Source organism: Erithacus rubecula (genome assembly GCF_903797595.1).
Source record: "Erithacus rubecula genome assembly, chromosome: 3".
Classification (NCBI taxonomy): domain Eukaryota; kingdom Metazoa; phylum Chordata; class Aves; order Passeriformes; family Muscicapidae; genus Erithacus; species Erithacus rubecula.
Genome location: NC_136689.1, coordinates 7,548,525 through 7,576,177, shown reverse-complemented (window position 1 = coordinate 7,576,177; position 27,653 = coordinate 7,548,525). Strand labels below are relative to the sequence as shown.

Here is a 27,653-nt window from a genome sequence, read left to right as displayed (position 1 = left end):
AATGCTTTCTACACTACCTGTGATCTGCCACTACTACACAGCGATAGAGGGAAAATTTCATTTACTGCTACTCATTATAGTGAAGCCATAGCTAAAGCAAAATAATTGTGAGGAAGTAAGAGAATCATTTTCACAACTGGCTTCTTATTTCCATTAACAGTTTGTCTCCATACATACAGCTGCAAACATGTACTGTGTACTGGTTAGCAAATACCAGTTTTAAATGACTGCCTGTGGTCAGATGCAGGACTGTTTATAATTTTTCCTTACTATGAGTACTGCAGAATATAAGCCCACATAAATAATAATTGCTAAAAACCCCTTACTCAAGTAGCAACTCATGATTGAATTTGAAACAATGGGGGGAAAATTTCCTCCCTATTTGCATTTCCCATAACTCACAGCAAACACTTTTGCCAGGAGTTTTGTTTTCAAAAGCACTGGAAATTCCTGCTTCTATATCCTCTAAGAGGTGGTGCCACAGACACAGGCCTGCTGTAACACCATTAAGCCAACCCATACTTGATGAAATGATGGTGGTGTGATCCATGTCAGTCCAAGGATCACCTGGGAAAAAAAAAGTAAGCTGTATTCTAATGTATCTTTTATAATTAATTTGTACAGCACTAATACATTGGGTTTTTAAAACAAATGTTTCAAGCAATTGGCCATGAAGGACAGCAACCTCTGTTTTGAGCAATGACTGGTCACCTGTTTAAAAATCCCTCACAGATTAAATTGTAAAGAAGTGTTTAAAAACAGTGTCTGGAACACAAAGAACACTTGAAAGCTCAGAAATAAAACTATTGTTTCCAGAAATGGTGCAAAAAATTAATCAAAACTAATCAACTACCTTTCACAGCATCCATTTGAGATACCACCTAATGTGCTGGAGATCAAATGGAAGCATGTTAAATGAGAACAAGAAAAAAGTTAAGGTATTTCCTGTTTAAGGGAAAAAAATGTATTTGAGATAAAGATTATTTTAAAAACAAGTTCTAAGTTTCAAAAACAAATAATTTCCAAACTCCTGGGAATAAAAAAGATAAACAACATAGGCTAGTCACAAGGGCCTATGGATAAATTACCCCTAATAAAGTCTTAAAAATACTAAGACATAATATATGTTTTACAATTTAGCTTCTTCAGACATGAAACCAAAAGTTATCTGAGACACCCCTTCCAGTGCACTAAGGTGTCCCATCAAAAGAGAAAAGATTTGTACATTAAAAAACAGCAAAGCCTTTCTGGCACAAATTAGTCAAATAGACACTGATGCCACTTCATCTTGTGCTTGGTGCCACTTCAGACTGTTCCCAACTTCATCTCTGCAACTCAAGTTGATTAAAGGTGTTTGTGGGCTGGACACCTGCCCAGTTCACATCACACCCAAGGTGATAGCTTAAGGACAACAGCTAAATGAGAGTTTATCCCAGGTTCCTGAAAGTTTTCCTGGCCAAAGGCATACAGCTCCATTAACAGGCTCTGCTCTCCCTGCAGCAGCTTCAGAGGAGGGACAGAGGGGAATCATCTCAGACCTGAGGAATCCCTCTCTTCTGCCTTTAGCAGTGGGATGCAGGTTCTCTGCAGCCTCCTCTTCTCTCCAAATGCCCCACACTCCAGCCACAAATCTGGATGCTAAGGATACCTCACAATTCCTGGCTGAAGAACACTGACATCTTCCCTCTGCTACTATCCATCTCAATGTGGGCATGACAACACTTCTTTCACTTCTGTATGTCCATAAAATACTGCACCTGTGTCATGCAGTATGATTACTTCAGTGTTCATTAAGTTAAATAAATAATGTTTGAAGCTTTTTTATATTTTTCTTCAGGCAAACATTGAAGTATTTTAGACATGGAATGTGCTGGTGGACTCAGATAAGTTGATGATCCAGATTTTTTCATTCCTTAATTTCCAGCTTCATACTCATTAATGCTCTGAAAATAGTCAGCTAGCAGCAGCCTTGATATAATATGAAGTGTTTAGAAATACCTCTTCCATTTTCTATTTATTTTTCTCTTCTCTTGTTTTACCCCATCTGTCTTTACAGAACATAGGAATTTAAAGAGAAATTAGCCCAAATAACAAACACTGGATGAAGGACAGGAATCATAGTGGTCCCTCTTGTGTAATATAAAACCCTCCAGCTCCTTTCACTTCACTGAAGCATCCACAAGAATGAGTAAATTGGTCAGAAAACACATGAAAAGTTCAGGAGACCCGTAACAGCAATCTGTGAATAAAGTGAATAAAGTCTTCAGTGACATTCCTTCAAATGGATCAGTCCCCAGAGCAGATCATTGTGAAATACCAACTGTGACACTGGGACAGGAACTCTGGAAAAGGCCTCTTAACCACCTCAAAGCAAAGGCAGATGATAAAGCCAGACCAGCAGAAGGACTCTGCCAAAGAGATTATTTAATCTATTCTTGAAACTGTTTAAAGAAAACATGCACTTGGCACTTGCACAGGTCCAGGTTAATTCAAACCATGCCTGAAGACTGGATTACTGTGAGCTACAGCCACGAGTACTGTACAATTCAGACAAACAGAACTCACATCCTCAACTCCCTGATCCCACAAGTTCACCATGTTTCTCAGTTGGGACACCTCACATCCACCATTCATTCAGTCCTTATCAGTTGCACATACCCTTGAAAAACCATTCACACCAAGTCACCTCAAATGCTGACACAGTAACAGATAAACCAACTTGAATCCAGCAATCAAGATTACTGTAAGTGTTAAAGTAACTCTGGTAGGCAACACAGATTCATTCCCTTGCATCTTTTCCAGTACTCCCTCTCTAAACATTCCAGGAGTTAAGTTTTAAGAAAGAAATAATTGAACCATGAGCTCTACCCTGAAATATTAAAATTGAGATCCAAGGTTAAGGGAATTTAATCAGCCCCCACTGTAAGCAGGTTCAGTCCTGATCAACACCAGCCTGACACAGCACTACATTATTTCCTATAATTTAGGTCTCACACCATATGTTAACATGCTCATTACAACTTTGTTCAACCCTTCAATTACATCCTTCTGCAGAAGGTTGTAAGAATTAACCATTACATGGTTACAAGTCATTTCATCAGCCCTAAATTAACAACACCTGGTTTCCAATAGATTTATGACTGCCAATTGATTAGCTCTGATTGAAGTTCTTCCTATATTTGGAGCTCACTTTGCACTGAGAGGATTCTCTCCTACATTAGATAGAAAGTCAGGAACAAATTTTTCCTTCAGTTATGGCATTGCCCACATCTGGTCTCTTCTTGCAAGAATTTAATTACTTCTCATGTTTCCACCTCTGCCATGTTCAGGCAAAAGAAACCATCCAGTTCAAAGTTCAAGGGGAAAGCAGACTGCAAATATTTAGTTCTAACCCCATTATCTTTTAGGAGCAAAGCAATCAGAAAAATCAGTTAACTATTATCCTTTGATTATGCAATCCTGAAAACAAGAGCACATGCAAGTTATTGTATATCCAGAGATTCTTTACACAATGAAGAAAAAGCAGAATGAACTGTATGTAGTCTGGAGTAAGTCTTTGATCTTTTTCAAAAGGCATGTCAAAATTGTCTAACTATGGCTGCATTGCTTTAAATCAACATTTATACATAAACAAGTGAATTATAATAACACAAAGGCATCTGACATGTAACAGCAAAAAAGGTAGTTCTGCAAGATGAAACCTTAGTCAGAAAGTAAATTTGTCTTCAGCTCAAGAGCTAACATACTACATTTAATAAAACAAACATGAGATATGTACACAGTGACACTTAATTCCTAATCCTAATATGACTGATAACCTATGCAAAATTTATAAAGTACTCCATAAGGGAAGTCCACTTTATAACTCAGTGAGCTATGGAAAGATGAAACAAGTTTCTCAGGGTCATGCAGCATGTTACTGCTGAAGTAAAAAAACAACCAGCCAGGGTAACCAAATGACAGTGCCAGATCCTTCTCCTCCTCTTAATGAAAATTTAATTACACTGGCTCTTATCTGGTGCATTGCTTATATAAATAAAAAAGGCAGCAAGCAGTCAAGTTTTTCCTCCAGGCAAAAGGAGCAAGAGTCCTACCAAAAATGTTCCATTTCCTTTATTCCCTTTTAAAAACTGCTGCATACAGGTTAGTTAGGTTTGCAATACTTCTCTCAACTTGCAACCCCAAAAGTGAACAGAACTAAAATCTAATTTCGCACTCAATTAAAAAAAAAAATTAATTTCCGATTTTTCTACACTGATGTAAACACACTTCAAAGATGCCAATTACAATGTCTTTACAGATATCCCTTATCCTTTAACTTCTTTTCCATCCCAAATTGTGTTTATTGGTGAATCAACTTAGTATCAAAGAAAAACAAATGGAAGACACTTGTTTTCATAAAAATAACAATTAAAATTACTTTCAAAATGTAAATAAGGTTCTAAAGGCTGAAGAAAACTATTCCCTCTAAAAATCACATTATTTTTAATTTTAAAAAGCTCAGAAATATTTCACTGAAGATAAAATGTAACATGAAATTACTTAATGAAACTGTAGGTTTCAGCTTAATTTTTTAAGATGTCACAGAAGGAATGCAGCAATGTAAAGACTGTTTCTCTGCAAAATCCAGATATCACAATTCCTCAGTTATACATCCTGTATGTAAAATATTCTGCATTAAAAAGTAGGTCCATACTGGGCAATCAAAAGTCACAGCAGGTTTCTGAAATCTACTTCTTTCCAGCACATCTGATCTCTATGTCAGTAATTTACTTTGTGATAATACACAGAAGTTCAGACATATATTTTCCTCCCTCAACACCACACACATCAACAAGGCAGTTTTTGTGTTTTATGTATATTTGGGAAGCATAATATACAGGTTTTTACTTGAAAATATTTCAGGTAATATTGCATCCTAGGTAATTTGCTTATTTTAATACTCTGCTAAGCACTTCACTAGAAATTTAGGATAACAAAACTGAAATGATGATAGAAGTTCCAGAAGCATGCACTCTCTTTCCATTCATGGAGTTAAAAAACTATGAAGTGAAATTAGCCTAGTGAAGCAGCTAAGTGTCTTGTTTGTTTTCAAAATTAGCAACATAAAAGAAAGAAAGATCATGCAATGCCTGGTTTTTTTTTATATAAAAAAAGATCAGGCTGTTGAAATACCTTTAGTAATGATAAAAATGATTGCTGCATTTTACAATAATACATATTACTGCTTTTTAAGCTTAGGGATTATTTCAAATAGCCTTTTATTATATCAAATAAAATAAGAATTCTATTTATACAGAAAGAGTCGAGTAATAAAATGAAGCCCATATTCCTTAAGACAAGATGCATTCATGCCTTTCCCACTGGAGAGACTGGTTCAACAATTTTACAGTTAAACAGAATTAATTCTACTCTCAAAAATCCATTGACCTTAAGCTTTTAACAAACATTTTCAACTGCAGAGTGTATTGTCAATATTTACAAATCCTTAAAATTATATTTCACTAGAACAGCTTTTATTTGCTATATTAATATTTCCTTGCAAATGTATGCTCATCCATATCAGAAAAGAAGAAACAGCTGCTACTCACAGGAAATCTCTGGGGTCCTACAGCAGGTCTTGGTTGGGCAGGAACTGGCAGCAAGGGCACTGAAACAAGAAACACCTTTTAACACCATTTGTTTTACCTAACAGTTGTTGTAGTTATTTCCAAAAGGAGTTGCAATAAAAAGCCATTTTTAAAATCTGCTACTTTTCCTCTCACATGTCACAGTTCCTACAATTAACTTCGAGCAACCGTTCCCTCCCCTGCAACATGCAACAGGGCAATTAAGCTTCTCCTAGTTAATTTACATAATTTAGTTCTGCATTTTCCAGAATTAAATTGCTCCTTGTTGCAGGAAGGCAAACTAGAATAGTTATTCAGCCAAAGACATCTCTTAGACAAAGCTGACAGAGACACTAACAATAATTTCATGTTTCAAATAGAAGGGTACATGATTAATTTGCCTTCTCAACTTCACGCCACTCAACATTTCCTAGGCATCTCCCAGTCTCACCACCAAGCCACACAAGAAGCATGAATATGAGAGACACTAACTGGTATAAAACCACTGCTCATGAGGGGAAAATGAGGCAGGCAGCTGCAATTAACAGCACACAAAAACTACTTAGTCTGGCCTTGCCACCAGCAGTGGTGTGGGTAACTGTGATCACAGAACTGCTGATCTCAGATGACTGGGATTGCACAGAGATACCAAGAAGAATTAGGAGACCTTTCCTGAAAAAATAACCTCCAAGACTAGTACTTCAGGGGGATGAACATTAATGATTTGTCCTTACAAATCCTGCACTTTGAAAGGCTAGTCATAAAAAGCTGTTTCCCAAAACATTCATTTAATGTTATGGCAAAAATGCACAAAGTGCTACAGCTGGATCACCTTGGGAACTGAACCTATATTCGAATCTGAATACAATGTGTAAAGACAGCTTTCCCATTTTCCAGTGCACTTTTTATTTCCCATCAGAGTTGTCTAAGTGGTTAAAAACATTTAACATTTCCATGTTAAACAGAAGGCCTAGAGAAATTAAATAAAGCATTTCAAACCACGCAAAGTGTTTGCTCATTTACTAAAAGCTTTTAGTAAGTTTCTTCTCCAGTTTGTTTTAGCAGTTCTGAAAGTGATACGGAAACATTTTCCAGGCAGGGTTAAACACTGACTTTGCAGACAGCTACTGTGTTACAGAGCAGGAAAGATATTAAGAAATGCTGCTAGTTTGAGAGAAAAGTTGGGTGCATTTTCCAACAAAGAGGTTTGCTAAGATGCCTCCAAAATCCCTTTTCCCTTGGTAACCAAGGCACATGAACTAATGCATTAGTGGGGGTCTTTTTTCAGTTCATGTCCATGTCTGGCTTCTATCCACTTTTCTTAAGTACTTGTGGTTTGCTGGTTCAGAGACTGATGGGGTAAACTAATTGCAGCAGTCTTTCAGCACGGGAGGACTGTGGGCAAACTTTGTATCACATTACACGAGAAAATGACTGGAATAGTTTCATCTTGGCTTCTAACAAACATCTGTCGGTATCAAACAGCCATGGCCACATGGAAAAAAAAACTGATAGGATGCTCTTGACAGACCTAGTCCTAAAATAGTTCAGGTGTTACAGGTCAAAGAGGCACTGAGAAAAACAGCATAAGGTGGGAAATGGAGAGAAAAGTCAACTGAACAGAGCACTAGAGTCTATTTCAGTATCATGCTTCCAGAAGTAGTCATATATTTATATATTTTAAACAAATTAATTTCATACTCATGGAAGATAGTAGTTCAAACTCTGTGCCCTTTCAATCCTTGGACACTTCCTTAAGAAGCAAAGAATTCTCAAACCCTCATTTTTTTGATGGCAAATATTCCATAGGTGTGAAAAGTATGTTTAAAAAATAAGACACAGCATGGTGTAAGACACTATTTTAAGAAAATTAAATTGCTTCTTAAATTGCTATAAATTCCAATGCTATACTTGAAAAGATGAAGAAGCAATTCCCACACTGATTATTCAGGAGAATTACAATGTGATTTTTCCCAAGACACCAAACAATTTTCAAAAGGTAAATGGCATACTGAGCTGCCATAAACTGCTCATTAGTTCATGTCAATTTTGGCAGCACCACAGTATCCCTGAAATAGTTATATGTGGTATAAACATTTAAGGAGAAAAAATGCAACACCTATTATCACAGATTAAATCAGTATTTCATAGCACATCTGTGTACAGTCCTTCAGCACTAATAAATTGATCATACCCAAGTTTGGACACACATTCAGCAAAAATTACTACCTACAATTCAAAACTAATTTGTAGAACAGGACACAAAGAGAAAACTATGAGAAAAGCTAAAAGATATGGGATTCAAATGCTACAGGAGGCACAGCTGAAGACCAACTGCACAGTACCTGCAGCAGGTATCCACAGAGGCTCATTTTTTAGAGGCTTTATAGACCAAGTCCTTAATCATTTATGAAGCTTCAACGACTAAAAATAGTACCAATTCGTTTGAAACAAAACAGACTTGAAAGTAACTATTTTTCCAAATCAGAATTCAAGGCTGGGCAGGGAGATGGTGGCTACTGTGAAGAGATTTGCCTTTGAAACATCAAAGGACTAAGCCAATGATAGGATTCCTCAGCAGTGCTTCTTCTCCTTTTCAGGCTGAAGTAGTTCTCAACCAGAGCTCCTATACATGGTATTTTATTCGCATGAAAATTTTGTAACAATTTACAGGAGTTTGAGTCTATTTTAGAAAATACTGATACAATCGATGTATTTCAAGACTAACTCAAACCAAAAAGATGTTTAAAAACTGTATTTCTATCATCTACGGTTAAGAAAAGTGTCCCTGGTGCTGACAATTAGAAGTGTGTGAGCTTTATCCTGCCATAAAATTAGAGAGGAAAAAATGCCAGTCTACACTAAAACATGACAGCACACCATTAAAATTGCCAGAACCTAAGTGTGCATATCATGCACTTCCAGACATGGCATTTTTAGCTTCCAGGCATCACATTTCCAACAAAAGAATCCCAATAAACTTTGCACCTATCTGACTGTATTCTCCAATGTGTAAAGCCCCTCATGTATCTGGAAATATGTTCAGCCAAGAAGGGGCAGGACATCATCACAACACAAAGTTAATCTGATCTTTCATCCTTCCAGTTATCCTGAAAGAAATGATGCTCCAAGTGAAACACATCCTTTTGTTGTCAAAAACCAGTCTTTGCCTACTGGGGCTTCAAGTAGATAGATTAAAGGAAGACTTTTTAAGAGGAAGTTTGGAACAGCACTCCCTAAACTGGAATTTCTATCTACCATTTGCCTGCAGTGACTGCTTTAAAATTCACCTTAATATGCAAATATCATTGAAAACTTTACAATTATGCTAATTTCCAATACATTTTCCTTATGTGTACGTTTACTTTTATGTAACATCCAGATTAAGACTGAGATGGCCACTACTTTCAGTCACTGCAGAAAACTTAGTTTCCAACACTCTAATCAAGAAGATAAAATTTCTACAGTGACTTAAAACATTGTATTTAATAGTATGCTGCACACCTATTAGCAGAAAAATTCAGTAGTCTTGCCAAGGATTCTTTCAGTAAAATGAATGGCACAAAGGGATTTCATAAGAAGCAGCTGCCATCAATACACAGAGCAAAGAATGTCCTTGCTGAATGCAGGTTTTAACACCATTCAACAATCGACCACTCATTATCCAGGGCTGCTCAGTCTAAGAGAACATCTGCACTTTTACAAGTCAAGAAATGAATGTGCACATTTCCTCCTTACAAATTCAATACCGAAGATTTCCTAATCTGCAGGAGGTACACAACTTTCTGGAAATGAGGATGTGCATGAAGACTGAAAAACAGACTATGAACAAGAGCAATCAAGAGACCTCCAATAGCTACAGTGACACAGACATAGTGGTAAAGCTGAGAAGAGCCTAAAGCTGCCCAGTAATGTGAAAAAAACCCTCCTCAAACAGAAGAAAGAAAATACACCACGACACTTTTGACATTAGGCAAAACACAAACCCTCAGAAGCCATTTCCAGGATTACAATCACATTTGCTTACCTACATAGAAAAGATCTGATACTGTTTCACAGGGACAGAGAAAAAGCATCTAGAATTGTCTAAAAGCAATTTTTACCTCTTATTAAACAGTAACTTGCTTTGGTAGTACTAGAAAAATGCACAGAAGGTACAAATCCACAAGTAAAGGTTCTTTTGGAGTGTTTCCAGATAATCTGTCCTGATGCATGATTTGGTGGGAAGCACCACAGGGAAAAGCAAAATAAGCTCTCTGACCAGCTACTACAAAGCCATCTGTGAGAAGCACAGACCTTCGTATACTGACAATATTTTACCCTGCCAAATCCCTACTTTTCATTGGTCAAATCAACAAAGCAAAGATAGCACTGGCTAGGAGTTCTGCTGACATGGAGGAGGAGAAAATACAGAAAACCTAATGGTAAATATGCATAAATATTTATTTAGTTTTTCTTGTCCCAGCGTAGTCAGAACTAAGCATAAGCAGGTCTCTCTTTTTCTAACCCTCTTTGGGATTAAACACTTTCTAAATAATCAGTAACATGAACAGCTTTGCTGAGAGCTACCCTCAGAAGTGTAGTCCAATTGTTTGTGCTAACTTAGAGAAAAAACCTATGTGCATATTTGCAAATCAAAACAATTACATAAGTGAGTCTGTGAAAGGAGAATTGAGGGCAAGCATCTTGTGAAATAAGGACAGCAACTGGTATCTTCCACAAAGCAATTACATTGCAAGGAGTACCTCAGTACCCTCTCACCAAAACGAGTAGATGGTCCTGGGAAATTCACCAATTGTAGTACTTTCCTAGTTTTGAAAATTGACAATTATTGTTTTTTGAAAAATCACATCCTCTTTTCACTTCTCACTTTTACTGCTCTTCTCAGGTTTTACATTAGAATAGCAAACATGATAAAAGATGAAAAGGCTTTGCTTGTTCAGTTGGTCACAGTCCAACAACATAATGTCTTACTTCAGGCAAAACATTTGTTTCAAGCTTCAAGAAAAAAAACAGCAGCCTGAAGCACATTTCCATGAAGTGATAAACAAACAAATTGTTCCATCTCTGGCAAAGAATGAGATGAGTCACGCTTGCATGACTGGGAAGCTGCTCTGAAAGCTCACCTTGCACAGGCGTCACTACTGTCCCCTTGAAATGAGGATTTATGTGTATGTTCTTCGGTTGCTGAGGTGTCACTGGAGGAGGAGTCATCATTATTCGAGGTGTTTCTATCTGAGGGGGCATATGTAGCCCTGGAGGAGGAGAAGAATGATGCTGATGCTGTAAAGGAAGCAGAGATTGTAACTGTTGCTGCTGCTGCTGTTGTTGCTGCTGCTGTTGCTGTTGTTGTTGTTGCTGCTGCTGCTGTTGCTGCTGGAACAGACTCATAACAGGTTGCTGGTGTGTTGGAATTAACCTCTGTGAGTGAGTCTAAAGTCAGACAAAAGAACAGAGTCACTAGGCTTTAAAGTTAAAATATCCTGACATAAATGAGCACAAAACCAAGACATCTCTGGAGAACAATTAAGGCCAATTATGAACAGAGAAACTTCTTTTCCCTATAATCAACTGGAACCACTAAAAACCACCAGCACAGAAAAGCAAAGGAGCAATCAAAAACATTCACATGAAGAAGGGGACAGCAAATAGCAAAGAAGCACAGGGAATGCACACACATTCACTCATTTTTAACAGTGAAACTCTCTAGTTTCATGTCAGGGTTTTGCATATGTCAGTGTTATTAACTGCAGTAAGGGTTATGTGAAGATCACTAGAAATCTGAGTCCTAGGATCAAAACAAATCCACTACCTTCTCTCATGTATAGAACAGCCTCTCTGAGACAACAGATTTAGCACTAGAACAAGTCAAAATACAAATTCAGATATCAGTGCAGCACAAATCCAAATACTCTTCAATATCAGTGCAGCACACCTATCCATTCTGCTTGAAGAAAGGCACTCATTTGAAAATACCTTTCGAGGGTATCTTTCCAAACATAGAAGAAAGTCTCTTGCTGCTTAACTCTCACAAACAAATGGCGAAAATCAGTGCTAATAAAAAAATACTATGTCTCTTTTTAGAGACATTCTTCTGCTTCCCAAGTCACTGTTACTAGACCTCAGTAACTTCCAAATGGCAGTGCAAGAAGATACCCAAAGAGGCAACCTTTAAGCAACAAAGGTGTGACATTGTTTCTTTCAGCAGCAGCACATATAAAGCAAAGCAGCTACATAGTATGCACAAGATACTGTGATGAACACAATAATATTTACATTTAAAATCAAAATAGCTTCCAAGGACTGCAGCAAAACAGAAAAACAATTATTCAACCTCCACTGCTTAAAAAGCACAGAATGTACTACTGCAGGGCTCTCAAGATATCCACCAATCCCTGCCAGTGACCAGCACCTACTTACTGATCTTGGAAAAAATCATCTCTGTTTAACACAGATGACCTTGTCCTGTAAAGACATGCACAGACTTGTTCTACAATCTCAACTTCCAGTATATGTTATGACAGTGAACAAAAATAAGTGTTAACTTCCTGATCACTTGCTGCTTGGTCTTGGCCTTTGTAAGCTTTTTTTGATGGAAAATGTAAAGACTTTTATATTGTGATACAAAGCACAGCAGAGAAAATGAAAGTAGTAACAAAGCTAAATTTCACTTGAAATCCCAAAATAATAACTTATCTAGTAGTGAAGTGCTGAATTACTGTCCTAGGATTTTAGTTACCTCCATAGTAGCACAGATTACATGCAAATAGATTTTTTTAAAGAAGTATCAGCAAAAAAAATTACTTTGACAGAACCCAAGAAGCATTTTAGAGAATTGTACTTTTTAAACTACATTATTATGAATAATGTGGGACTGTACATGTTTCCATGTTGCATGTAGACTTCTTAGAGAAACTCAGCTTTTCCTACATTCCCATGCAAACCAAAAGATAAGTCTGACTGTGACCCATCAGACAAAATGCACTTTTCATTTGGAGGTCTTGAGACTGCTCAAGATGAAGCCAGTAACAGGACAAAGCACATCCTTTACAATCATCACACCACACAAAACCCATACTGCCTAACAAAGCCCTGAAAGAGCAGAAGGTCTACACTGGAATAAATATTCCACCTTTGCAAAGATTCATGATTTAAAATGCATTTTTCCACAATTTCCTGGAAGGATGCTCAAAGAATACTAAGGATTAAAAGGTACCATTGCTGATGGCTGGTTTGGCAGCAGTGCAGGCCTGTGATCCTTCATTCTTCCCCTATCATTATTGTCTCTCCTTTGTTCTCCCATTCCATGGCACATGACTGAGCCTCCTCTTCTCCCTCCTCTCCTGGAGCCGTATCTGCCCTGCTTAAGCTGCCTCTCTCTCTCTTCAAATTCCCGTAATGCTGCTTGGGCTTCTGCAGAAAGCTCTGTTGAGAGAGAAAAGGGGGAAATATTTTAGCTTTGTGCTGAAAAGGCAGAAAAACACAATGACAAATAAAATACTGTCAGAATTGCAGAAGAATCCCTGCAACTAACATAAAATTTGCAGGCACTTTGATCTCCTTTAGGTGGCATGTTAACATTTCATTAAAGACATTTTTAAAAGGAAAAAGCACAGATACTCCTGTCTTCTGCACAGGCAAAAAGCAGCAGATAAATGAAACAAACATGAACAAAAAGGTTTGATTGTTTTCTGTTTGAAGATGGTACTGAAATCTGCCTTCTGCTCCAAGAGGAGACTGTGGCTCCTTTCAAAGTTTTATTATCTTTAACATCTTATTTGCAGATGTCAGGCAAGATAGTGAATCTGAAGTAAACTTTACAGTAAAGGGTCTGTTGAGTTTTCCATATAAACTGATTTATCAGACTCTTCTGCACATTGACCTGTTCCAAAGAAATACATTCTGCTTGTTGAAGTGTTTCTAGTACATAACTACTTAATTTTTGTTTTGTTGTACACTTAAATTTTTATTTTGTGATTTAAGAACCAGCTGTACTTCACATGTAGTAATTCTGCTGAAGAGAGAGCACATGTTGAAATCTGTGCTCAGCTCAAGTCAAACACATGGCTGCTGATAATACCCACCCAACTCACATCACAGGTAAACACCAGAGAACACATAGTACTCAGCAAGATGACAAATCTGCTTGAAATTTTGGACAATGCTGACAACACTAAGCAAGAAATGATGCAGTAATAGACCCAGGTAATGACATCACTTGAAAACAGAAAAAGTCTACAAGAGACTTCAGGAAACACACCATGGAAGTATAAGTAGAACCACTCACCAGGTTTCAATCACTTATTAGGGGTAATCAACTAACTCAAACATGCAGCTGAATCTCTTGTCACATGCTAGTCAGATCCTTTGTTACCCCTAATGCTGATTTCTGCCTCTAACAAGGCAAAATTAAACTACTAAAAACAAACATGCTCCTGAAAACAGAAGCATATTTTGAATTAATATGGTATTTGCTTGTCAATACTACACACAGTGGCCAAAGTATCTGAATAAGAGAATTAAAGTAATTAGTATCTGTCAGGAGACATTACCACTCTGTCTCCATACCCCTACATACACTCTCCCAAGAATACATAACTAAATCAATTAGAAAATTTTTACAATTTCTTGTGAGTCTAAAGGCCAAAGCTACTTAAAGCACCATCTTAAACATCTTCATAAGTAATCTCTATTAGTCTTTGAAGTTGAGGATTGACAGAAGGGCAGAAAAGGGTGAGCACTGAGCATTCCCTCTGTGGCAGTTTTTCCTACTTGGCTACAAAAACTGCCAGCAAGACTGAGCTGCAAAGACTGCAAATTTGCATGTCCTAGTTTTCAGAAGTATTCAGCTCCTCCACAAAGCAGGAGCTTTTTAATTTTTAAAAGTTCTGAACTTGCTGGTGGCCTGTAAGAACACAGCATACACGACAGACTTCTGAAAGCCCAAGATCTGCTAGAGTTTCCCATTTCATTTTTGCACATTGGTGATGAGACAAGTTACCTCCTTTTCTCTCCACTCTGACACCACAACTGAATGGCATAAAGCCTTAAATACTCCTATGAAATGCTACCTTTGCCCTCAAGCCACCTGCACAGCAGAGCCCAAGACAATCAGGCTTTATCAGGAAAATCTTACAGAATGCTTAGAATGAGGGAAGGAACCACAATCCCTCAAGTCTCAGGTATCAAATATGCATTTCTGAAAAAAATTAAGAGATATGTACTCTTGCCCAAAGCAATCAAAAGTATTAGATGCAAGTAAAACAACTGCTATAGCCATCATTGGCTGACAGGGATCAAAAAAGGTGAAAAGCAGTTAGATGGGAAAAACTGAGCTCTGAGTGCAAAACTCTTTGTCCACACCTGCAGCCAAGTTGTGTTTCTTCAGACCCCACAACATGGAAGGGCCAATGTGGGCTTTGACCTCACCTGCCTGAAAGACAGGCTGCAATGTCCCATATATCCATGGGGTGAAACAGTGCCACTATGTTGCAAAAGAATAACTCCCTTTCCTTTATTCAGAAATGATCCAAGCCCTGCAGGGCACCTCGGCTGTGCTGCTGCTTGGACAGCTGTTGTGTTTCCCCAGGAACAGGACAGGCAGGGCCAATTTCTCTGCCACCTTCCACACTTCAACCCTGAACTCAGCAAGACTCTAGCCTGAAAATAAAGTTCAGTCACTGCAACAAGTACATACCACTGATGGTCAAGCAAGGTAAGAACTGAGTTCCTAATAAATAGCTTAGAAATCACACCTGAGGAAAGCAATTTTTAATGAACCTGGGAACAGAGCTAGGCTTCCTAAAAAACAAGACCATGGCCAAGTCTCTCAGCCTCTTAAGCAAACATTGAGAGACACGGAATAGAAACAACTTTGGAAGAAAGAATGGGCTGCTCCAATCAAAATTCCTTCAGAGCACTGTGCTGATTAAGCTTGGGGAAGGGATGACAGCATCCATACAAAGTCAAGTCTGTCAACTCTGGATGTGCAGAATCACTCTCTTTAAAATACATAAATTATTTTCCTCCCCACTTTACACAAAATTTCTCAAACTCTTCAGGCCATGTCCTTAAAGACACAGTCACCACGCTCAGTTTTTCAGGCAGACTAGGGAACACATGGAGCATCAACTTTGGAAAAAAAACACCCCAAACAAAACCACACACAAATTCACATTCATACTACATCTGTGACCACAGAAGTACAACATAACCAATGGATTTTAAAAATAAAAAAGATTACATCAACATTGAGCACACTTCCCCCACATGCCACTGAGGGCAACTGTCCTACCTATGAAGGATTTTGCTTAGACACTGAAGTGCAGGTTCAGAACCTTCCTCCAAAAATTGAGACTGATGCCATGAGCACCTCAAGTGCTGCATGTAGCTACACATCACCACACAGCAAAATATAGTCAGCTCTATTATGCAAGGCTGCATACTGAATATGAGAGCATTGTGTCCCACACACAGGTATCAAGCAGAGGAGATGGCATGGGAGATGGTTTTGCAAGGAGGGAAGCAACAAAAACAGTCCCTGCTTCCCTGAAACCTCAGACTGCTCAAGAAAAGAAGTGATGAGCACTGGAAGAAGAGATTGTCTTTCCCTCCCTGGGCTCAGGTACTCACAAGAATACAGCTTCTCCCTGGCTAAGAACTCATGCATAACTACAAATACATATTCATTTACATATACATGCAGTTTGATGTCATTTCTCCTCATCATCCAGATCTGCAAACTGATTATACTCTGTGCTTCTGGATACAGAGCAACTGGACAAATTAAAACACTTATTTAAATTTCCTAGCCCAGCCTGAAATCTCAGCCACGAGGCATCACAGTGAGCAGAAGCAAACTAAGCAGGGCATAACAAGAATTACTGCCACATCCAACTGACCTTTGTTAGCACCTGGCAATTGGTTATGCATAAATCTGAGGGTTTGGGTTGTGTATTTTTGATCAGATACAGAGGGAATACTTTAATTTGGTAATACCAAATACATTTTTCCTCTCCACATTGCTTAACAGGTAACTATACCATGAGAATAATGACAATTCCCACTCTGAGAAGACTTCACCTCAGGCACTAAAAGAAGATATGCATTTCTTATCAAAGGTGACCAACTTAGTATTGCTAGAAATCAATTGCAAAGCTGTCCTACAATACCCCTCTTCTGAACTTTGAAAAACCAATCTTTAACTTATCTAGGATGAAAAAAATGTTTAGGAAATATCTTAGCTACATTACTGAGAACACTGTATTTTTACCTCTTTTTACCATCTTTTTTATATCTTTCTACCTTTTTTACACTTTGTCTCATCTTGACTGTACAGTTCTCACACACACAGTTAATGCAGTGAATCAGCAATTATTTTTCTAGTGTCTCTAAGTGTCAAGATTAATTTCACTATTGCTGGTAATAAAATGGTTTCAAATGACATCTTTAATCAGTAAGTAAGAATGCACTCCTCCAATAGAGACAAGCTGTCACAAAAGGTCACCAAAATGTGACAGGATTGAAATTACGTTTGTAACTTCAACTGAAATGTTAATTCCTCTTTAAGTGTTTTCTGAACTATGTTCATATTTTAGAGTAAGGAGATGTAGGTCTGCAATGAAATTTCATTTTTTAACCATAGCAGCTGTAAAAATTTGCTCTATAATCTTAAAAGGAAGCAGGTATTTATATGCAAACAGAATTTTTTGTGGTTTAACCTTCTACCACATGTCAATTATCTGGTCTCTATCAACAGATTATTAAGAAAAACTAGTATGAATAGAAACCATTTCACAACAGCAATATTGTGTTTTTGCCAATCATTCACTCCAAAGAGCTACATCTCAGATCACCTAGAATTAGACTTAAAAGTCTAATTCAAATCACTCTTCTATTAACAGTCAAGCTCCACTACAGGTTTTCTCCTTATTGGCTGGTCTTGTTTCTATATTAAATTAAGGAATAAATCCACAGATATATGAAAACAAATGCAATTGTCATTTACCTTGCAATTATGTGTAGAAATTTAGTTATTTGAGTGCCCTCTTGTTTTTAAAATATTCTGTTTAGCAAAGCCACCAGCACCTTTTATATAAACAAGATGCAATCTCAATGTGATTCATAGAAATACAGTCTTACGGCTGTGAACACATTTGGAATGCACTTCAACTAAAATACCCTTTGCTCTTTACTATCACTCATTACAGCTCTGCAAATTTTGTGCAAGTTTTTGCAAATTGTGGCAATCCATTGCCAGAAAAATCTCACCCAAAGTTTCTGGAATGTTTCTCCTTTCTCTTGTCACATCTGAGAGCCTGATGATGGTTCCTTCTTTCCGTTCAGTTTTGAAACGTAATCGTCCAGACTCTTCATCATCATCCTCCTCTTCATCAGATTCTTCTTTTGTTTCTTCTTGAAGTTCCAGAGATCCAATAGCTGCCTAAAGCACAAAAACCAGAGGACATGCAGCCTCAAAAAACCACGTTTCTTGTAAACAGTATCAAAAGCAAATCTTTCCTTAAAAGCCCCTCTTTAATTTTTATAAGTTGTGCTCATATATAATTCAATGAACATTTAAGAGCTTGATGTTTATCTTTATTTATAAAAATATATGTACTATATAATAAATAGTAAAGTAAAATCTATTTAGAAAATAAATTTGCTGTAATATTTAAGGGAATATTGAAACTCCAGTTAGAACCTCCATCTGATTACTAGGTACTTCTGCACACAGACTGACATTTTATCAATGAATTGACTGTGATACAAACCTTGGTTCAAAATAACAGGAACAGTAAAATCCTATTTTTTTTCATCTTTTAACAACTGTCAATACCATGCTGTTAAAAAAACCCAACCAACAACAAAGATAACCTTGCATCTCAATCCCACTCCTCTAGCTATGCATGCATTTACTTTACTCCTCAAATACTTTCAAGTTTCAATTCAGTAATTGATAGGGAAACTGAGAATAGGATTGGATAAATCTGAAAATACTAAATTTGTATTCTAGGTGCTACTGGAATGCTTCCAGAATTTACTGTTCAGTTCTCTCTAAAACAGAGAACATTTATTTAAATAAAACAATGTTCAAAATGAAAATGGATCCCTCTCCTTCAAACTAATAGAAACTTTAAAAAAAAATTTAATTTTCCCATGCAGGCCAGAGCATTACACAAGTTATACTGGATTTCTACATCTGAAAATTAAAAACGTTCTAATACCGTGTGATTCTCCATAAAAATTTTGGTTACTGGGTATTTGATTATTTCTTGTACAAACCTACTTGTTCAGTTCTTACAGCCTGCACATGCATTTTAATTCTATGCAAAGCCACTAAATACATCATAAATTTTATGCTGCTTGAGGACAGTTAAAAAATGAGCCAAATCTAACATGCAAAAATGGTTTAATCTTCTAATTAACCAGATCAGTGCAGAAATTTATATGAGAAAGGCACAGCAAGTGTGACAGTCATGTGGACAGATATTAAATCACAAATCAAGAAAGAATTAATAGCATAATTGTGCAAGAGATTGCAAATTTCCCTATCCAGCAGCCTAACTTCATCCATAACCAAAAAGAAATGTGGGAAGAAAAATCAGAGGCAGAGTGACCTGGCAAGACAGCTTCTGCTTTAAAAGACCACAAACCTTATGAACTCAAGCTGAAAGCTACTCCAGCTTTGGTCTGGTGAATAAATGATCTATATACTTAGCTATAGGGCTTCAATGGGTTACTGATCCCAAGCTGTGTTTTATCCATTCCAGACAAACCTTTAAGCACTATATTTCCTGACCTCATAAAACTGCTTGAAGACATAGCTAAGAAAGAGTCAATTTTTACAAAAGGCTTTAAGGCTTTCACGTTACAAATATATTTATTTTGGTGTAACAATTTTATCATATATTTTTAAAAAGCAGGTAAAAACAGCAGGCAAAGCAGGAGGGAAAAAAAACAACCTTCAAGACTGAAAGAAATCCAAACCTCAAAAGCAAACCCAAACTGAGCACCACTGGCCTAATTAACATATCCACATATAATCAAAATACCTTCGAGGGCAAGCAGTTGATACTTGTGGAACAGAGGAGGGATGTTAGCAAGGAAAGAGATGCTAACATGGTTTAATGAAAACAAACAACACCGATAGACAGGGCTGGCATTTTACTTTGAAAAGAGGGACTCCCAAAAGAGCAAGGTGTAGCAGTATCTCTATCAAACCTGTGCTTTTATAAATATCACAAAGCCCATAATTTTACTGTCTTGCTTTTCTTTTTAGAAACTTTTCCTTCAGGGGCAGGATTTGGAAGACAGAACTGGAAAAGCTGTTTGGCAAGACATGCTTACACTACACTGAGCCTCCTGCTTTACTCTGAAGAATAAACCCCAGACACATCCACTCTCTACATCAATGGCCCTCAAAAGCTACTGTGGAATTCTGGTTTTGATTAATCAAAGACTGGTCTCAGTCAAATCTCATCTGTGAGTGTTAAACTTAATCATGCAAGGTCTATGTGTAGCTCACACTTCAGTATTGGGACTAGAAAGGGTAACAAAGTCTACACTGTCCTGAAAACTTCTGCTAAGTTTTAATGAAATGGTAGTTAAAAATTCCCTGTAGAAATTCTGTTGCATTTTGACAATTATTCATCCGGGGGAGGGGGGAAATGAATTTTAAAAACAAAATATCACAAGTTTTGACAGACTATCAGACAACTACTTACCTACAGAACAATAAAAAAAAAAATCTCAAACTTGTCTAGACTAACACTATTTTACTCTTACCCACTTAGACCAATCCTGAAGTCTAGGTCTGACTCACCTTATTCACCAACATAATGCTCATGCCACCCATTAACCATCAACAGCAATACAAGCATTAAATATCAAAGACAAAAAAAAAAAAAAAAAAATTAACGGAGCCAATAAAAAAGCAGACATGAAGGCAAGACAGTGCCAGAGAATGGCAACTGACCCATGTCCAAATCTGATTACACCTTTTGTTGAGGGATTTATGCAATGGAGACACAAACATGTCTGACAGCCACCCATACATTCGCTCTATACATTTGCAGCAAAGATGGGCTGAGCAGGGTAGGAGCACACACCCTTCCCCTGCAGTTTCTTCTGCAGCTGTAAAATGCAAGATTCCTACATGACCTTTTCCAGCTTCCAGCAGAACAGAAGGAGCTGTTTTGCCAAGATTACAGCATGAATGGATTCTATGTTCCAAAAAGACAACTGCAGACAAAGAATTAAGACCTATTATTACTTACAGGATTGGCTTCAGTACTTGCTAATCATTAATATCTCTGCATATGTACAAACAGTCCTTGAATGGCCACTTGAGGTCACTGGACTGGACTCAGCAGCCCTGGCTTCTCAGCAGCTCTCCTCAAAGGCAGCTTCACACTTCCCACTATGACACCTTGCACAAAGCTACCAAAGAGCTTTGCTGACCCTTACATAGAAACAGAATGACCTTTCTTCTGCCACAAGGTCAGGGGTTCCTGCCATCCTCACTAAATAACTATTCCTTACATCCCAGCCAGGGAGCAGAGCTCCTCACTCTGGGTTATGATCTGCTGTGGAGGAGGAGGGAGTGCTCCTGCCCTGAACAGCTCACAGGCTGCTGCAGGAATGGCAACAGACACAGCTCAAGGGAAGCAGCAGAAACACTGACAGCATGATCCTCCCAATGTTCAGGAGAGTTTTGTGCCAGAGATTCCTAATCCAGATGTGCCAGATCCACACAGATGTGCAAAACCAACTAAATTAAAGGTGAAACAACTTTCACAACCAACCCATAAAAAAGGTGGTGGAGGCATCTACTACAGGTAAACACTGAAGAAGCAGCTATTGTTCAATCCCAGAAGATCAAGAAACAAAAGGGTAGGTAAAAGGATATTATACCTATTTCACGGGCACCTCTCATAGATGAAAAATGGAACCAAAAAAATAAATCTTAGTGCCTTAAAATATGTTTTAAATTGGCTGTTTTGATTTGCACTCTTTTCACCACTTTCCTCCATGCTGGTAGGTAGTGTTTTCACATTTGAACAACAGAACTAAAGTGCAGAAGTTCTGGCTAAACAAATATGGGACAATTCAGACAGACATTTGTTGTTTTTTTTTCCAAACCTATATCCTATCAAAAGAAAAGCAGTATGCAGCACTTCCTCATGAAATGTTTTCTTGATTAAAGTACTCTTTATTTCTTATCAGCATAACCCAAGACGCGGTTTAAATTATGCAATGACAAATCCCCCATCATTGTTTTATATTGAAAGTAATCTGTGAAGTCAAAGGCATTATGAATACTATTTTCATGAGGTTTATTTTTTATGAACATTTCACAGAAGTAATTAGTGATATTTTTCCTCTAAAATATTTAGGACATGATACCTCATGTGGCTGTTCTACCCCACCTATTCACTTGTGAAATTTCTGGGTGTTGGGTTTTGCTTTACTGCAGGAAGGCAGAAATATCTTCTGAAGCACTGCTAAATTTTTCAAGGAAGCCACACGGCGTGTTATTAATTTAAAATCCAAGTTCTGCAATTTTAAGTATTGTTTCAAAAACAAACTTTACCAGCCTAGTCCTCACTTCTCCCACCTGAATGCTACTTGTAACAATTGTCTCACCTCCCTTATTTCCTGGTCTCCCCACCCAGTTGGCTTTTCTCTGGGTTTACCAAAGTTTACTCCATCAATATCATAAAGAGGCTTTAGTTGGTTTTAATGTGGTAAACACTTAAAACACCATCCAACACCCCCTCTCTGTTATTCAGATGCCAAATTTCAACCACAAGATGATAATGCTCTTTCTTTGTACCACATCCATGACAGCTCCACTGTTGTGTTGCACAACACCAACCCTTAGCCTTGTTTACAAGTATTGAATGTTATGAGATTTAAGGAAAAGTGCTGTTACATAACACTAGAATAAAGAACAAAACTCTTCAGAGCTGGAGGCAGGCATCTAACCATGCAATGAACAGAAGTGAATACTTTACAAAGGTTCTCTGTCATGATGATATTCTTCTTTAGAGAGTGCAACTGTGAGCCTACTGCCAATGGAAGCAAGATCCATACAAAACAATACAGGAACAAAAAGATGGTACTATGTTGGAAAAAAGAAACCTGTGACAATCTACAAACCAACAGAATAAAGATAAAATGTAAAGTAACTGAAGGTATGGCCAAAACATTCACCTTATATGATGAACAAATTCTATTAAAGCTCAATTTACAAAATCAATTAAAAACTCACACTGATGGCACCTTTTGAATGAAACAAATTTCAGTCAAATTCAGACAATGTAAATATTAGATAATTCTCATTCTAGAATTCATACTCTCAAAATGAAGCTGTGCTTTTTTACAGCAGTAAGTTTGGCAGTGAATCCCAGCTATATATTTAATTTTACATGATGTGTGTTGAGTCCATCATCTCAAACTGTGGTGGCAGACACCACAAATGAACCTCCAAAACACCAAAACAAAATTGTCTATCACCAATTCAGTGAAGGAATAAAAAGTGTGCAAGGATATCACAGTTCTTTTGAAGGGTAGATTTATTACTAGGAAATAGGAAATTAACTATGTGTATTGGTGCAAGATGTTATGCTTGCAACAGTGAAGGCTGAACGATGCAGGTGGTCCCTTTCAATGCAGATCTCCACCTACCAAAAAATGTTTTACCAAGATAGGTTTGATACAACTGGAGCATCACAGCACACCCAGTTGTCAGAACTTCATACAGTAATGCTGCTGTGTCTTTGAGGAATTAATTTCCTGATGAGTTAAAGCTCCAAAGAGGAAATACACTCTGACTACACTTCTCAGCAGGTAATCCATTCAATCCTATTTAATTAAGAACTGGAATAAAAGTAATATTAAAGCAGATTCCTGGTGGGGAAAGGAAAAAAAACCTTACATCAAAAACTTGCTGCAAATTAAAAACAGTTGTGATACTCTTGCCTAATAACAAAAGAAAAAACTTTGCAACAGAGTTAAAGTGGCAAAATAAAAAAAAAGCAATTACTTTAAGTAAGCTTGCAGGTGAACAAAATATGAGATTGCACATGCATGACACAGGATTTCTACAATTTTTGTAGGGTTAATTAGTTAGTATATCTAGCCAGTACATCCAATAGGAAATCAGTTACCCCAGTAATCCAGCCCTGGGCCAGCTGGTCCAGGGGCTTTTTGCCCTATCTTTTTGTTATGTCTCTTAGGTTCTGGTAGAATATAACACGTCCTTGTTAGGAACTCTTTTCTTAAGAATAAGACTGAACAGAATTTCAAGAACGTATAGCAAAGGTTTGTTTAACTGTGAGAGAGGGCAGGAAAAATACTGAAAGTTATACATATATTAAAAATCTACAAGGCTATAAATATATGAAAAATACATAAGCTAAAAAACCTTTAGGCATCATTACCAGGCTATAATTAGTTTGAATGCATACTTGGCAGACTTTGGCACAAGCTTTCTTATTGCAAATGAAGGAACTCATCAATTTTTCTCAAAGATAAATCTCACAGGAATTGCAGTCTCAACACAACTTTCAAAACAACAACCTCACCTTTGCCTGCCTAAAATACCAAACCTTCCACACTTACACTCCTCCACAAAGGGGTGTACCAAAGATACCCAAGAAGTGTATTTACATCCCAACAGCACCAGTGACCTATCTGGTAAAGGGAAGCACCATAGCTCTTGGAGATTTACCAGACTGCAGTATTACTGTTATTTCCTACCCAAACAGGCCCCTGAAGTTTCTAATGTTGAAGCCAAGACTAAATTAACATTTTGAGCTCTCCCTTATGATTTTAATCCTAAGGGGAAGAAGAAATCTGATGTATCTGACAATATAGATGTTATCACAATTCATTTTATACATAGAATTCCACCAATAATTCAACACTGGCAGTTGCATAAATTCTTACCCAGCAGTATGCACAATTCTACAAAATCAAACTGTAACAAAACTAGTTAGAGTTTCAATTAAATTTATGGCATACCTCTTCTGATTCATTAGCCATTGTCTGGGATTCTTCCAACTCCTCACCAGCTGCATACCCTCCTTGTTCTTCCATTGCTCGCTCATTGTATGATTGCATGTAATCTTCATCCTAAAGCAGGAAACAGGAAGGTGAAAGACACAAGGCCAATTGAACAGGTGGAGTCTGACTGCATTGCTACAGCTTCCAGAGTGGAAGAGAAGCATTGCACCTCTCAGTATGGCAACATACACCATAATGAGCAGGGCTTTGAACTGGACAATAATTTCAATATTATCCAAATCAAAACAGCTTCCATTCATATCCCAGCAATGTGATCATAAAGATCCCATTTAATACTGTTTGCCCCAACTATTTCTATACATCTGCATCCTGATTTATACTGATTATAAATTTATGAAGCAAACACAACAGGACTTTCTTACAGGAAACACCCATCTACAGCATATATACATTAACATCAGATTTTACCCCATCAAACAAACATTCTTAAAGCATTGTGCAAGTGCTTGCATATAAGTAGGTTCAACTCTGAAAAATTATGAACAAAAAACAAAAGCAAAATCTTGCTTAAGGTAGCTTGTGTTTTCAAACACCTCACTGATCACACACAGTTTAATTAAGATTAAATCATTTCATTAGCAATTAAAGCCAGTGCATGTTCTTAATGCACTTACACTGCTTAAATTATATCGAATTATGCAGGTGACATTTTCTGAACTAACCTCCAATCTCTTTATTCAGGTTTAGACAGCTCTCAGTTACAAAAAGGATGAACAAGCAGGACATCAATCACTTTGGGATATTAGCACCTTAAAGATGTCTTTAGCAGGTCAATAATCTTTTCACCTTCGAAGGACTTTATCAGATCTTGTCTAAAGCCTGGATAAAAGCTTTTGCATTAAGTACTTCTAACAATTGGCAGTATCTCCACCACACAAAGCTGTTTTCTTCCTTAAGGATACAATCCTCAAGGTCATGATTCTCAACTGCTTTCCAGCATGACAAAGGAGCATTACCTACCGCCAAACAAGCTGTCAACACAAACTTTGTCACAGCCTAGATAAAGAAACTGGCAGACAGTGATAATAGGTCTAATTTCCCCTCCTCCCTAGGGAGGCAAACAGATTTTAAATCAGTCTAAAACCCTATGCACGTGAAGCAATGTTATCTTTGAAGATACAAAAGAAGGAAACTCACTGGAAATTCATCTAGGGGTTCATTGATTTCAAGGTCTAGCACTTCATCTTCTTCTCCAGGCTCTTCCCCATATTCTATTTGGTCTTCTGTCAGTTCAGGATCATTGCCTTCATAATGTCCTTCCTCTGCATACTCAGAGGCATATTCTTCAGGTGCTTCAGATTTGTCATAACCAATTTCATCTTCCCCTTGGTCATACTCAGACTCATGTTCCAGTGAGGGATCGTTGATGGACTCTGAGAGTTCATATGATGTCAGGATGCCAGATGTGGCATTGAGGCTCACTGTGACACCTGGAGATCTGGGGGACAGGGAGAAATTCAGAGGCTGAAGTCTAACTGGAAACTACTCACAAAGATTTAGCAAAACAAAGCCAACAAACATGAAATCTCCAAGTTGGTGGATAGAATTATACCCCATTCACTATTTGACTCTATGCCATGTTCTCATAATGCATACTAAAATGCAGCTTATCACCAGCTGCAGGCTATTTGACCAGGGGAATCAAACCAACCAGATGGTTTAGCAGGTCAAGCTGGCAGAAGTCCTGCTTGGTAACCAAAGCAGACCAGATTCAAGTTTTATTCCAAGACTAACAAAATAGAAATACACAAAATTTATATAACTGCATCTGTTTTCACAATCTTTCAGAATACACTAGTAAAATACTTTTTACTTAATGTATTAACATTGGTCATTCTTCATTATCTTGAATTCAATTGCATTTTTATGATATATTTCATGTTCTACTTAATATAGAATAAATAGTCAAGAACTGCAATTTAAATGATTAAGACATTCTTAAGACAATCAGCACAGACACCAAAATAAAAAAATACATACAAAAACTAGTGAGTTAATAACCTGCAGTCAGGCAAAGCAAAGCTAAGAGTTTACTATTTACAAAAGTTAGTGCCAACACAAAAAAGCAAATAACCAACAGCAGACTAGTCCTTGATTTGACAGCTCCAAGTATAAAGAACACAAATAATGTATTTTTTTCAAATAACATTATTATTATCCTCCATTTTCCTAAGTTTAGGGAAACAAGATCCAGGCAGCTTTGAGATATTTGCATCTCTAAGAAGATTTAACATAAAAGTGAAGACATTATGCAGGATTATCATTATCCTCCCAACTAGAAAAGCATAGGGTTGACTGGAAACATAAGGGGAAGGGAAAGGCTCTCTCTGGCAATAAAACTGCTAAATGTGTAAAACTTGTCTACAGAAGCCTGCTTCCACTGAGCAATATTACCACATTTGAGATAATTTATCACAGCTGTGTTTGGTCACACCATCCCTACTACCCACAGGTCTCAAGGAGGACATACAGCAAAAAAACAGCCAAGAACTGTAACTGGAGCAGTCCAACCCTCACTCCTGCAAGGAGGAAAATGGTAGCCAATGAAGAGGTTGATGGTGGTGCATTTTATCACATCCTCATCAGTTCAACATACACAGGAGTCCTTATCCTAATTACAGCTCAAGACAGGAGATCTGAGATGGAGATACACCTATGTATGTTATGCATTTACATATACTCATAGCCCTTCAGATGACATGCCCTGCACAGCATGCAATAGGGGAAAGCTGGAACAACAGGCCATTAAAAGCAGCAATGGCACTGCAACACTTTGGCATCACAAGCATCTCCTCTCCTACTTCAGTCCAGTTTGAAAAGTAAAAACAACACACTCATTTTGACTTGTAATGCCCATAATTCAGCTGAAGAGCTGTATTACCACAGGGTATTCACAGGGCAGGATCCTCAGTAAACTCTCATGGAAATATCTACTCCAGTCTATTAAGTCTG

General features: G+C 37.5%; 1 protein-coding gene across 5 annotated transcripts in view; it reads right to left on the bottom strand.

Annotated features, from left to right (window-relative positions):
* Positions 1-27,653, bottom strand: part of RBM33 (RNA binding motif protein 33) — a 97,780-nt gene that overhangs the window by 50,278 nt on the left and 19,849 nt on the right. For 3 of the 5 annotated variants that reach the window (XM_079300299.1, XM_079300300.1, XM_079300302.1), the window contains exons 5-10: positions 25,839-26,139; positions 24,639-24,749; positions 17,880-18,051; positions 12,826-13,034; positions 10,736-10,892; positions 5,592-5,650 (exon numbers count right to left, since the gene is read on the bottom strand). In XM_079300299.1, the coding sequence (XP_079156425.1) occupies positions 5,592-5,650; positions 10,736-10,892; positions 12,826-13,034; positions 17,880-18,051; positions 24,639-24,749; positions 25,839-26,139 (1,009 nt within the window). Of the gene's footprint in view, positions 1-5,591; positions 5,651-10,735; positions 11,043-12,825; positions 13,035-17,879; positions 18,052-24,638; positions 24,750-25,838; positions 26,140-27,653 lie in introns of all 5 variants that reach the window. The other 2 variants (XM_079300298.1, XM_079300301.1) reach the window with 1 other exon arrangement.